Below are 12686 nucleotides of genomic sequence, written 5' to 3'. Positions count from 1 at the left end.
AAATGATACCACACAACGCAGTTTTACTTAAGTCAATGTATATACCAAAAAATAATCAAGAGGCCCAACTTTTGACCTTTTGCAAGATCAGACAAGCCACCTCCAAAATCTCTCATTCAAATTTATTTCCGAAACCCTGCAAAGCCATACTCCAGTTGGTATGTTCTTTTTATGAGCGACTCTGAGATTTTTGTATTAAAATCAATAAGCTGAGAGCTCTGATAAGTAGGCTTGCCAGAGCAAACCGGCGTCGACATCAAAGCCAAATACAGAGAACCACTGCCCAAATATCGGAGAGCATCTTGCAGAAGAAAATATATAGGAAAAACGAATTCTGCACCACCGAAAAAATTAATACCAGAATACTCGGATTTTTATTTTTATGTTATTTCCCAAAATCATGAATTTGCTTATTGAACGCAAATTCTCATAATAATAATAATTCAGCAAACATGCCAGAAGGAAAGTCAACCGCAGAGCCAGTTATTCCCAGCAGCAAACAACCCGGCAACGCCGTGCACCCCGCCTCCGCAAAGTTATCACCTAGTGCAGATAGCAAAGGGAATGCCACCCACCAGGAAAAGTCGAAACAGTTTTGCACGCATCTCTGCGTGCTGTAAATAAATCGTTAAAAGGTCCCTTTATTAAATCAACAACGCAAAAAACATGTTATTTCCCCGCGGACGGCATTTGTTGCGTCCCTAAAGCAAACTAAACGACCAAGCCTGAGCAATGGAACAAATTAAATAAATTAATTAATTAATTGCAGCCCCGCAAAATGCAGAGGTGGTGGTGGTTGTCGACACTAATTACTTCCCTTCCATTTTTAATCGCAGAAATAATTGACGCACCCATAATTGTTTTAAAAAGGGTTAAAGGGCTCATATTTTCTCTACATAATCTGAAACAAAGGCAACCCAAAAACAGCTGAAGAACCACAAAAAAAAAACAGGAACTGCTTGTGTCCCAGTTAGAGCAATAATAACAAAATATCCAAAACAACTCGGATGCCTGCCAAAAATTGAAAGGGAAAATAAATAATTGACCAATAAAGGACAATCCAGGAAGCATAATATAATAACGGCGTGTGGAAATATTTGCAGACCTCCAACATTAATTTCCTGCCTCAGAAACCCACATCCACAGTCAGCCCAGGTATAATAAATTGAAACTTAATCCTTGTGACAGAAAGCAAACATACCATTAATAAACAATCATGCTCTGATGGCTTTATGTAAATAATTCCGAGTTATGCAACAAGTGCCGCATATGTGTCATGCGGGTTGCTGCAACTCGTTCATTAATTTAACTGTGAACACGACTACCATCGCATTCACTTGACACGTGAAACTTGCAATTAATTCGATCCTCTCCAGCTGGAAATCCTTTCGGAGATGGAACAACTGCACCTGTTGTACAGTTTCAATTTTAACGACGTACTTTCAAATTAAATGCGTCAACAGCAGATCTCAACCCTCTTTTCGATTGTGATTTTACTCCTCTCTTAATAATGGTAGAAAACGACCGATTCCAGAGAAGAAGGTAGCTGACATATTATGCGAGGTAAAAATTCGCTGTTCGTTGGCCTGTGCGCTGCAACGCGGCGCCTCGTTAGGTTTTAATGATGATGCGCAGGAAACTATTATTGCGTAATGTTGATAGCGTGTAACAGACGGGACGGAGGCTGCAAAAGAAGTCGGTTTTATATCACCCTGGGCAGAAAAATGGTGAACAATTTGCTTCCTGCTATATATTTTTTAGTTTATACTATGCAGCCATGGAGATGCACACGTTGATGGCCACATGGATGGAATTAAGATTGATGATTATTTTCCTTCAAACAGTAACAAGCTCGACAAATGTTTGATGCCCAATTTTTATACCAAGTTCTGGCAATTTTAAATTTTTGTAATGTCAAAAATAGTAAATGAAACACAGCACGAAAAAAGAAATATTAATTATTATTGTTTGCTACACTACAACATTAATTCTTCCTTAATTCTAACTACAAAAATGCCAATTTGCGTGATCTTTCGGCAGGGTTGAGAGGAAACACGAAATTTACAAATTAATCAACTAGCACAGTGAACGTGCTGAAGCAGATAAATGCAAATAGGTCGCGTAGCATCTCCTACTTGGAAACCCTTCGCCTCTGTGTGTTGGGTGCCGGGTTGCCTACCTTTCCAGCAAATAATATCGCGTTTGTTGCTCGCTGAATGATCATGAAGAGGAAGGGCTTATTTGCTTTGAAGGTGGACGGCAGGCTGTAGTTGTGCAAGATGGCCGCTGGAAAATAAAATACTGAAATTTCCATCCTACCTTTCTGAAGTTGCATTAAATATTTTTGCATTAAAAAAGGTAAAAAAAATTGATCGGGATCTTAAATTAATTAAAAATATAGCGTGAGACATTCAATTCTAATCAGCTTTAAGAGAGGAGTGAGTATTACCTGATGCAGCGTGAGCTGTTGTTCCTTTTTCGTTGACGTTGATACCTGCTTTGTGAACCATGTTTGACACATACAGGTCCAAGGATGAGGAAATGCCTTTCAACTCGCGTCGGCCCGGCGTAAATAGACCTTTGATACCCATCTGGAAAAGGGACAAAATTCGAGTGGCAGCGATAATGAGCAATCAGAGAAAATATTTAGTTGAATCTTTAAAATAATTACAAATAATAAAAAAGTGAATCGCTTTTGGATTTAAAATCGAGAGAATCAATTTTTCTCAATTTCCCCATTTAAAAAATTAAATTAAATTTGAATCAGACCTTTTTCAACAGATCAACCAGCTGCAGCTTGGTGCTGAGCTCAAATCTTGGCAGGTAAACGTGAATGTCCTCGTCGTCCGTGTCGGCCAGCTCGTCATCGGCGAGCCTGAAAAAATCGAAGCACGCATGTCGTGGTCAATTTTACAGTCTGAGCAAAGAAAGGTTGGAGAGGGGTTGCTGAGCAGGCGTTGGAAGCTGTGGGTATGTGTGTGTTTGGCGGGTAATTAAATATTGCAGGCCAACCTGTCGCCGCCGGTTGTCCATTACCGATTTTCAGTAGGTGGCGGCACATGAGTGTGAGCTAGTGTGTGGGTGGCTGCGTCGTTAGGTTCATGTTGCGAGATTAAATGAAAGGGCTGCCTGCGTGGGTGTCTAATCCGAAGTTCCTAATTGAAAACTTACTCAGCTTGCGAGTAACTATCTACATTAACATCCTAGTCGTTACTAATCACTCTAAGTACTTGACTATGAATTGTTTGTGGGGAGTTGGGGAGTCCTTTGTGGGCTTGTTCATGATTATTTCTAGCCACATGAGGGATAAATTATTAACTCACTTTTTCATAATGGTGGGAACAAAAGGCTGGGAAAAGTTTGCCATGTTGGAGAGGAGCTCGTTGAGGGTGCTCCCACGCCTGGGCAGCAGGAGAAGCATGGAGTTTCGCTCGCTCTGTAATAAATTAATTGGTAAGTAGAAGTTAAACATTTACGTTTTCTTTAACAGGTACGCCAATTAACCATGTCTCTGAATTACATTAATTTATAGCATTGCGTTGATATATGTGAATATTTAAATTTACATCAACCTTTTTAGCTTCACCGCATTGAAAATAAGAAATAATTTTAACTTTCCTACTAAAAGCACTTTGATAATCAATTTTTGCTCGCGCCTAGCTGCTGCGCGCTGAATCGGATTAGCGAAAGACGCAAACCAACTTCCAACTGCGACGACGGCTTCCAAAGTCTGAAGCTTTCTGTCAGATTAAGCCAAAATAAATTTTGCGTACAGCGAAATAAATCCACACTTAATGAGAGTCTCGGCTTGGCTGTATAGAGAGTCTAATTCTGGCTCATCAGACGCTCTCTCTCCTGTGTGCACTCTACATGGAAGACTTCAAAGCAGGCGCAATTCGACTGAGCGGAAAAGGAAAGAAACAAACAGCTTGGTTGAAAAGCCCCGACGGCTGTTCACAGGATTTTGCTTTCCGCAGCTTTAGAAATGAAATTTTTGCAAAAATCTTTCAGAAATTTTATAAGTGCACATTTAGCGCAATGTTAAGGTTCAAGAGCAATTTGTACCATTTTACTCCAGGAAAATAGAAAAGAATTGGTAAAAATTGGAAATATGTTCTTTTGTAGAAACATGAAAAGCAGCTTTCATTTTCTCACACATTTGAATTTGCCACTCTCTGTTGAAAAAGGGAGCTGCGGCATGAAGTATCCCTTTTCTCGCGCGTCTGCGAGTAAAAACAATGAAGGCCCTTTCTCGGGACCGTGCAAAGTTAGCAGCGCCATTTCCCAGTTGTTTTCGCTTGCGAAATGAGTGCGCTGCGGGCCCTCGAGAGCCGTACGCGGCATTCACAAAGCTTCGTAATTGAAAGCAAAATAGCCCTGTGCCGCACAGGCCGAGCTCACAAAATGAATAAAACCCCAGAGGAATATAAAATCCGCGGTGTCGCGCTTTGAATGTGGACTCTTTCTGGACGTTTTTGCGCGTCTTTGTGATGACATTGCTGCACTTTATATATTTTGTTTAAATTACACAGAAGAAATCACAAAGAATAAATAAAATGCTCACCGAGTAGGGCAGCTCGAGGGCCATAGCCTTGAGCCCGTCGATGAAGCTGAGTCTGAACCGGCCCACCTGGTACATCATGTCGACCTCAGCCACCCTGGTGCCCGAGTCGTCCATGAACGGCTCGCGTCTGGTCAAGCTCTCATTGAACGCGTCCTTCCAAGAGCCGCGGAAGTAGAGCGCACTGGTCAATACGAGTTTGGCATTCACCAGGTCAGCTTTAAATTTGGTAATTAATTTACAAGTGCTCCAAAAAGACAAAAATTAGTTACTCGGATAGACGATGCCGTGAATATTTCCCGCCGTGAGATCATTCACCCACTTGTTAATTGTTCTGGCGGCAAAAGTTGTGTTTCTGAAGTCCAAACTTTCCATGCTTGTGTTGTAGCAAACCTTTGTGGAAATCGTGGAAATATTAATACATATATTCATTTCACAACTTCTTGAGTCGTGTGGTTAAATTTTAACTATTTAGCGAGTGAATATTTTTTTAATAATAAAGACAGTCTTAGCTCACCTCTGCAATCCTTTTGAAGTCTTCCTCCAGCTTGACCGAAGGACTCGTGAAAGCAGCCGAGCCCAAGTTAATTAGCGAGTTGCCTTTCATAATTTGCTAATAAACATACAGTTTAATTGGTTTTGTAATTTTCATTCTGTTTTTTCCCAACCATGATATCACTCCTGATGGCCTCGAAGCCGCGGTATGTCGAGTTTTTGTCCTGGGGAAGGGCCAGCGTCGTCTGCAACTCCCTCAGGGTGGCGCCCTCGGCGCCTTCGCTCATCATGGAGAGCAGCACCCACGTAGTCAGTGGGGAAAACGCGACGTTCGTCTCGCTTTTCGCCAGGCGCTATTGGAACATCGCAATTCTTTATTTGGCGTTGTCAAATATTGACGTCGAATTAGCAAGTGCCTGATGCGAAGTGCTTCATTCCGCTTCAGCAAAAAACAACAGTGACATGCCAGTATATATCCAGCTTTCAAATAGTTTCTAGTCAAGGCCAGCGGACGCAAATTGTCATGCAAAGTAACATCGCCGGAAACGAGTTGTTAAAAGTGGACTGTTTCTTTTGTTTACTGATTCTTTTTTTACACTATAATGGTTTAATGGATTCATGCAATCATTATTATTCAACAATCGTGTCGATTTTAATTTAAAAATAATGTATGGCTCTTACAAAATATATCTGACAAAAAAATTGTTAGAAACTCACCTGAAGCATGTCAAGTGAAAAGTTGGAAAGTCCGCTGAAGAATTCCTGTAGATCATTTGAAGGTGGGGTGGCAACCTCAGCCTGCAAAGCAGTCCCTGCCGGCACCGTCGCACCCGCACGTGGAGGGATGGGTTCGGGCACAAATGTGTTTTGAGGCTTTTTTCTTGTGTCTGCTATGACTAGCGTATGTCGGTCGGCAAGCTGAAAAAACACCAACGATCTTTGAGTTTGTCATGACGACTCGGATGCAAAAACGACGAATACCATTTGTTCCCGATTTGCCAGCTCTGCTTCTTTTTTCTTGAGCGCTTGCTCTCTCATAAAGAGCTGCTGCTCCTTCTGCAGAATCAGACTTTCTCGTTGCCCAGAAGATGAGTTATCCTTTCAATTAAATTAAACTTATTGGTATTCCAAAAGAGGCGGAATGGAGAACTTAAAAAATTTTTGTCTGCAGCATAAGCAGATTCACTTTAAATTGGGGGTTGCTGTATCCCGAACATTTATTTATTCGTAATTTTTGTTGCATTTTGTAGTGTAAAAACTGATGAATAATATTTTGATGAAAATACATATTTATATCAAACAAAATATCTTTTTCAAAGGGACAATCGTTTTTTTGCGTTTTGTAATGAAATGAATTACCTGGGGAAACGTGATTGCATTTGAGAGGCTCTCTGTGATGGCCAGGCAGAGAGTGATCAGCATGAGCGCGCGAGTTGCGGCCTTCCGACGTCCCATGTCTATGTTCGTTGGTTTCTGCGGTCAAACAGCAATCAACTAATTAACCAGACGCAACATAAACAAGGCAACGCGACCGTATCACAGTCGGTCGCCTCTTGGAGAGGAAAATGCACTGTTCTCCCGTGCTGACCCTTTGTTTCCGAATGCTCTATGAAATTACTTGCTGGAATTGATTAGATTCCCTTCACTTGGTTGCGTGAAACTTTTGAAGTCTGTCTATTCTATTTGCTGCATCACAGTAAGCTGTTGTGACACAAACACTGTTGGGATAAATTGTAAAAAATCGCATCGCTGAAATAACGTGACTTTGCCTGCGGACAATCGCAGCAAGCGCTCGTGCATTTCGAAGTCCCGTGTGCATATCCTGTAATTATTGCGAGTGGATGGAGGTTGTGAAACGAGACGAGAAAATATTTTCAGCTAATGAAAATTGACATTTTTTCATTAGAGTCAGGAGGCTACATCGAAATTGATAATTTGATTTTTCCATGTGTGTTTAATAACACACGAATCATTTTTTTAAGTGCTTGCTGTCCCTATTCACCAAACGTAATGATGCGCGTCACATCACTGAAAGGATTGACGTATGTATTTTGTTGTGTCATGTTTCCGACTCTAATTTATATCTGCGGCGTGAAAATTGGCACGTTGGTGAGTGCGTTGTCGTCTTAAAAAGAGGTTACTGTGAGTCAAAGGAGAAGCAGCGCAGTTCTATTAAGCACTTAAGTGTTTGTTTGGTTCAGCAGGAAAAGAGCAAAGCGGTGCGACAAAAAGCAGAGTGGGATTCCCTTTTCCGCGCGCGAGCACAAAGAACAATAAAAAACGATTCAGCTCATCTACTCGTTGGTCACGATTCTCAGCGCGTTCGTAAATCCCCGATCACTCATACACGCCGGCGTGTGTACGTTTAAAGGTCTTTTCGTGGCAGTTGCTGTTGTGGTATTTATATTGATTCTTTTTATGCCACAATCGAATCGGAATGATGAACGTTTACGTGATAAAAACGTCGTTCAAGAGGATGTTCGAGGTTTGTGGTGAGGCTTTTAAGCTTAATTTCAGTCGTCCAACGCGACACTTTTTGCTTAAAAAAATGCAAACGTGGAATGGGACTAAGTAGGCTTTCAAGATTCCGTTACCGACTGAAATATGTCTGTCACGTTAATTCGCTGCTTCACGCAATTGAAAAAAGCGAGATGTTCTGATATCAAAATCGTGCAGTCGTCGTTGTATAAGATTCAAGGCTGCAAAAGAAACTAGTTTTTGTGTTGTCTCGGCTTTATATACCTTCTCGCGCACTTTGATTTAATCCTCTAAAAAATGTTCGTTCGTTAAATTTCAAGCTTGACGTCAGCAACTGGATTTTTTACAAATATAATCAGTTCCTCCAGAGGTCAGAGACCAGAACCACATTTTGTGAATTATTGCAACATAGCCGTTGATAATATTTATGCGCCTGTCGCCTTAAGGGGCCTTCTTCGCTTTAGGGAAAGACCCCGAAATCTCAGGTCTTACATTGAAAACAACTTTTACTAGCGAAACTGGAAGAACGTCCTTTATCACCTTGGATACATTGACCTTTTTATCATGAATTTTATCTGGCATAAACCGAATTTTTTACCATTTTAATTTGCAAATAAATAGCATTACTGGGCACGCAGATGAAAATTCCTTCTTTCAACCTCATTTGACCTTAATTTTTTGCTATAATTTATTTAGTATAATCGAAATAATACTTTTCTCCGTATGCACTGTAATTTTGCTTGAGGTTTTTGTTTGCTATTTGAACAAAACGCTTGGCCAAGTATTATGATTTTTTAAAATTAAAAGTCAGGTTGCGAGACCATATCATAATTTAATGCTTTAAAACCAACCTTGTGATATTACAAAAGATAATTATATTTTCTGTCTTACATTGAATAAAGAATAAAGCATACATGGAGTTAATATTCTATATAAATAAGAGAAGCGTTATTTGACGGATGAAAAATTTTAACCAAGGTTGATTGAAAATTGTTTTTTGAGCGTGCCAGTCAAACCTCCTATTTCATAGATTTATCTTTTTTGTACTTTTCCAATTGATAAAATAAAACATAAATTACTAATTGATTTTACAATGACTACTCCCATAATCAATTAACAAGGAATGGACAGTTAAAAAGGCGAAAAATTGTAAAAAGAAAAAATATTCCAACCTAGAAACATAAATATCCAGGATTATAAAAGTAAAAAATAGCTTGAAAACTTGCTGAAGCGTGTCACAACGTTTGACGGCTCGCATGTGCCGCAGCCGGTGGATCCCCTTCATGGGTCAGTTGTGATGCGGATCAAAAGTAGCGAGAGCAACTCACCTGGCAGGTCGGCAAGCAGGCAGATCCGTGGGTCACTCGCGGAGCTGAGAGGCGACTGCGGGCCAGGAGGAAGCAACAACAACTCGTCAGTCAAAGTGGTGGCTTCCCATCGCACCGCAAGTTACCAACACACACACACTCTCGGAGGCGGTCAAGGCCCCTTCCAAACGAACCAAACGAACGCCGCCGCCGCCGCTGCTTCGGTGTTCACTCACTCAGCCGCCGAGCAATTCGCACGACCGCCGTGGCCGCGGATCGAGCTGGTCATTCAGGAAAGCCCGATTCAAGGCCACCTCCACCTGCTGCTGCTAGCGAATTTAGCTCATTACCCGTCCTCCTCGATCGCCGATGCTCTTCTCCTCCTTTTGCTCATTACGTCCGCTTCTTATGCAATCCGCTCTTGCCTTCGGTATCATAATATACTTTTTGCTGAGGAGCAGCGCGTGGTTTAATCTGATTTTAGTTGGCCAGGCCTGTGAGAAATGCGATTTTTGCCGCTCTCTTCCGAATCAAATTGCGTAGAACCTTTATTGACCTCTAAACGTTTGCTTCATTATTGTTGTTTGAATTTTTGCTTTTTATTTTAGCGTCACAGCAATTCATTGACCTCTGAATGCTGACGAGATTACGCATACGCAACGTCTCCCAAAGCTTTATGATGACTTATTTAATTGCAATTAAGGCACGAGTAAAACCCATATTGAAAATGAAATTATTAAATGCTTATTTTAAATTAAATAGGGCGTTGAAAAATCGAAAATACTCTTGTAGCTCAAATAGGTGTATATTTTATTAACTTATCCACGAAGAACATATTTACAAGTAATATCACAATGTGTTAAAGTCATTTGAAGTGGCAGTAAATGGCAGCGCTTATTTTCATATTGCTCAGTTAAGATCATTAATAATATTGAAATCCAATTTACAAAAAATAATGCCTCAGTTAGTGTGCATTTGGCAACACACGATAAAAAATAAAGGTAATCCCCCAAAGGGAAAGTAGAGCTACAACAAAAGATCTGTGCCTCGGAGAGTGTCTGGTCTGAATTTTCGTTGCTGCATAGCGACTGGGAAACTCCTCGCTCTGCTGCGGTTGCGTCAGACGATATATATTCGCCTCACTTGGCTAGACAGTTAGTCGTCGTAAATTCCCTGCACCCGTTTTCCTGCCGGATCGAAGGGGCTTTTTAAGTGAGCGACTGCGGGAATGCGATCGCCCATCACTTCGATCTCGTATTTTCCGCTGCTGACGAAGTCGTTGGTCACTGGCAGTCCATCCGGCCGACGAATGTATCTGGAAAAAATTACATTATTAAATTTTTGAACAAATAAAAATTAGAGTTCTATAAAAACATCATCGGAAAAAAAGAAAATAAATTTTGCCAATCAGCGAATAAGGTTTTTATTCCGAGAAAGCTTGTGATTGTCATTGGACTCGAGTTCAGAAAATTAAATTAAAAATTTAGTCCCATACGCAAACCCAATTCTCTATGGTGGAATTTATTTAGATTACAATACGTAAAAAGAGCATAAAAAACTGAAACGCGTTTGAGGCTATTTACATACCCGAATCCGACGCTGGCGTTGAGCGTGAAGCCAAACTCTCCACGTCTAAGGTAGCCGACGACTACTCCGTCCCTGTAGACGGCCTCCAGGCCCCAGACGGGCACTTGCCTGTCGTCAACCACCACCAAATTTGATTAAACACAAGAAAGAGGGGTGAAGGGAAGCGCATACTCTTTCAGTTCGAAGAAAACCCTCTTCTTGGCGAGCCCCTTTTTGCGTGTCTCCTCGACGGCCGCTCGGCCCAGGTAATCGCTGCCACTTTTGCGGCACGTGAAGCCGAGACCGGCCTCTAAGGGGTTGTCGTCCGACCGGAGGTCCACATTCCACAAATGGAAGCCCTTCTCGGCACTCAGCGAATCGATCGCCCGGTAGCCCGCATGGCGGAGACCTGCAAACACCCCAGGGGATATCAACAACCTTTTTACATCAATAATGCAGCATTATTTTAAAGATTAGTCTTAACAAATCGATCAAAATGTGGCGCAGATAGACTCTTTTCACTTGAATAAGCATTTGTTACGCTTTATCATTGAAAGAAGGTTTCAACATTTTTAATTAAACCATTGCGTGCTGTTAAATTCCCTCTGACGCTTATGTGAGATCAACCTATAATTTCCTTTTATATAAAAAAGTCAACCGCAAACGATTCGGTTTTGCAATACTGGTATTTTCAATGAATGCACAGCTTAAAATTTCCAGGATCGAATGGGAATCATTGAACGCTACCTGAAAAACATTTTCCCGTGCTTCTATTCCAATATCCTCTTTTAATAAGTATTCAGCTGGACGAGTTTGTTCAATAGCATTGTACTATATTGGATACGAGTTTCGCAACGGCTTGACCTTAAATAAAATGAAATTGCTGATAGTTGAGCTGGGCAACGAGAGAAGAATGTGATACAAAGCTGATTCATCCCGCACTATCTGGAAATTGCCGCTTTTCGCGAATATACGTGCGCGGCGCTGTGAAACCTTGCTGCTGCTGCCGAGCGGATGTGGGCCAGTGTGCAACGCAGGTTGCATCTCGCGCGTTGCAGGCGCTTACACTGTGGATAATCTGCCAGCTCAAAGTGCTCTCTCTAATTTAATTTTACGACGCAAGAACGGAACGGGCATGTTCAAGCTCGGCGGTGCAAAGTTTCAATGTGCTTTGATTCAATGATGTCGTTACGGCGTTCACCCATTCAGAGAAATTTATGCATTGTTTCGCATGGGAAAACCTAAACAATGTAAGGATAAATTGTTCGAAGCAAAAAGTTTTGCTACTTTTCTTTGCAATTGATAATTTATTCACTCGGGGTTTCGAGAAGAAAGAGGAACGACTTAGAATCAGTTGGAGTTGAAAAGTTATCTTACCGTGTTTCTTCCCCTCGTGCACGATTGCCCTATACACGTGTTTGCACGAGTCGATCGGGATATGCAGTTCCCAGCCGAGTTCCCCGACAAAGCTGATCCTCATCGCGCGGCACAGGTGGCCTGCAACTCTGACTAGCTTCGTGGTTGAGAACGGGAATGAGTCGTTGTTCAGATCAGTGTCTACGAGATTCTGCAGAAGAGCTCGACTGCCAGTGTTTTCCAAAGTAAATAAAAAGCTTTAAAGGTGGCAGGACGTTTTACCTGTTTGGACCTTGAATAGACAGGAGTCCCATTCCTTGGCTCAAATCAGAAACTTGAGCCTTGAACTGTCTCTCCTTGAGCACCCAGTTGATGTGTGCCCACGAGTGCTGGGCCGAGGCACCTCCAACTGCTAAATAAAAGCCTCTGCCCTGTGTATTCAACCGATACAGGGAATTAAATTAAAATTATTAATGGTGAACATAAGACATTATAGACGAAATTGAAAATTAGATTCTCAAATGTAGAATATTTCCATGCACTTTGCATAGATTCGCTTTTGATAGGGAAGAACCATAAGCGGAATAGAATTATAATTATGAATAAGATTATAAAAATAATTAACGGGATTTTTAGCATGTTAATTTTTAAAAGAGGAAGTAAGGAGCAGGGCAAGTGGTGAGGTTCCACAAAAGTTAGTCACTTGAATTCCATTTTAAATGTGTTCATGTCAGCAATGACTGCATTCAATTATTTCCAACGGCCGGCGATTTTGTACGGTATGATTTTTTTGTTGCTTAAGGTTGAGAGGCCGAAACAGCTTGCTATACGTTACAAGAACGTGTGAGAATTTTTCTTAACAAAATGGTTTCTCTGGAACGCATATATAATCTTTATAAATTTAACTAATTGTAAGAGGTAAG

General features: G+C 41.2%; 2 protein-coding genes across 2 annotated transcripts in view; both read right to left on the bottom strand.

The window, feature by feature from the left end:
* Positions 1-1942: 1942 nt before the first annotated feature.
* On the bottom strand, positions 1943-9147 carry LOC135939821 (serine protease inhibitor 42Dd-like). The gene is made up of 12 exons (XM_065484396.1): positions 8863-9147; positions 6416-6529; positions 6038-6154; positions 5774-5974; positions 5230-5409; positions 5079-5174; positions 4834-4954; positions 4565-4779; positions 3324-3436; positions 2770-2875; positions 2450-2591; positions 1943-2286 (listed from the first exon to the last, which is right to left on the bottom strand). The coding sequence occupies exons 2-12, from the start codon at positions 6509-6511 to the stop codon at positions 2132-2134; spliced, it is 1542 nt and encodes a 513-aa protein (XP_065340468.1). The 5' UTR covers positions 6512-6529; positions 8863-9147; the 3' UTR covers positions 1943-2131.
* Positions 9148-9627: 480 nt separating this feature from the next.
* Positions 9628-12686, bottom strand: part of Sardh (Sarcosine dehydrogenase) — a 31935-nt gene continuing 28876 nt past the window's right edge. The window contains exons 13-17 of the mRNA XM_065483469.1: positions 12046-12194; positions 11785-11990; positions 10600-10816; positions 10429-10536; positions 9628-10156 (exon numbers count right to left, since the gene is read on the bottom strand). Coding sequence (XP_065339541.1) covers positions 9997-10156; positions 10429-10536; positions 10600-10816; positions 11785-11990; positions 12046-12194 — 840 coding nt within the window. The 3' untranslated portion in view covers positions 9628-9996. The remainder of the gene's footprint in view (positions 10157-10428; positions 10537-10599; positions 10817-11784; positions 11991-12045; positions 12195-12686) is intronic.

The sequence above is a fragment of the Cloeon dipterum genome, chromosome 3 (assembly GCF_949628265.1).
Source record: "Cloeon dipterum chromosome 3, ieCloDipt1.1, whole genome shotgun sequence".
Classification (NCBI taxonomy): Eukaryota; Metazoa; Arthropoda; class Insecta; order Ephemeroptera; family Baetidae; genus Cloeon; species Cloeon dipterum.
This window is presented reverse-complemented; position numbering and strand designations above follow the sequence as displayed.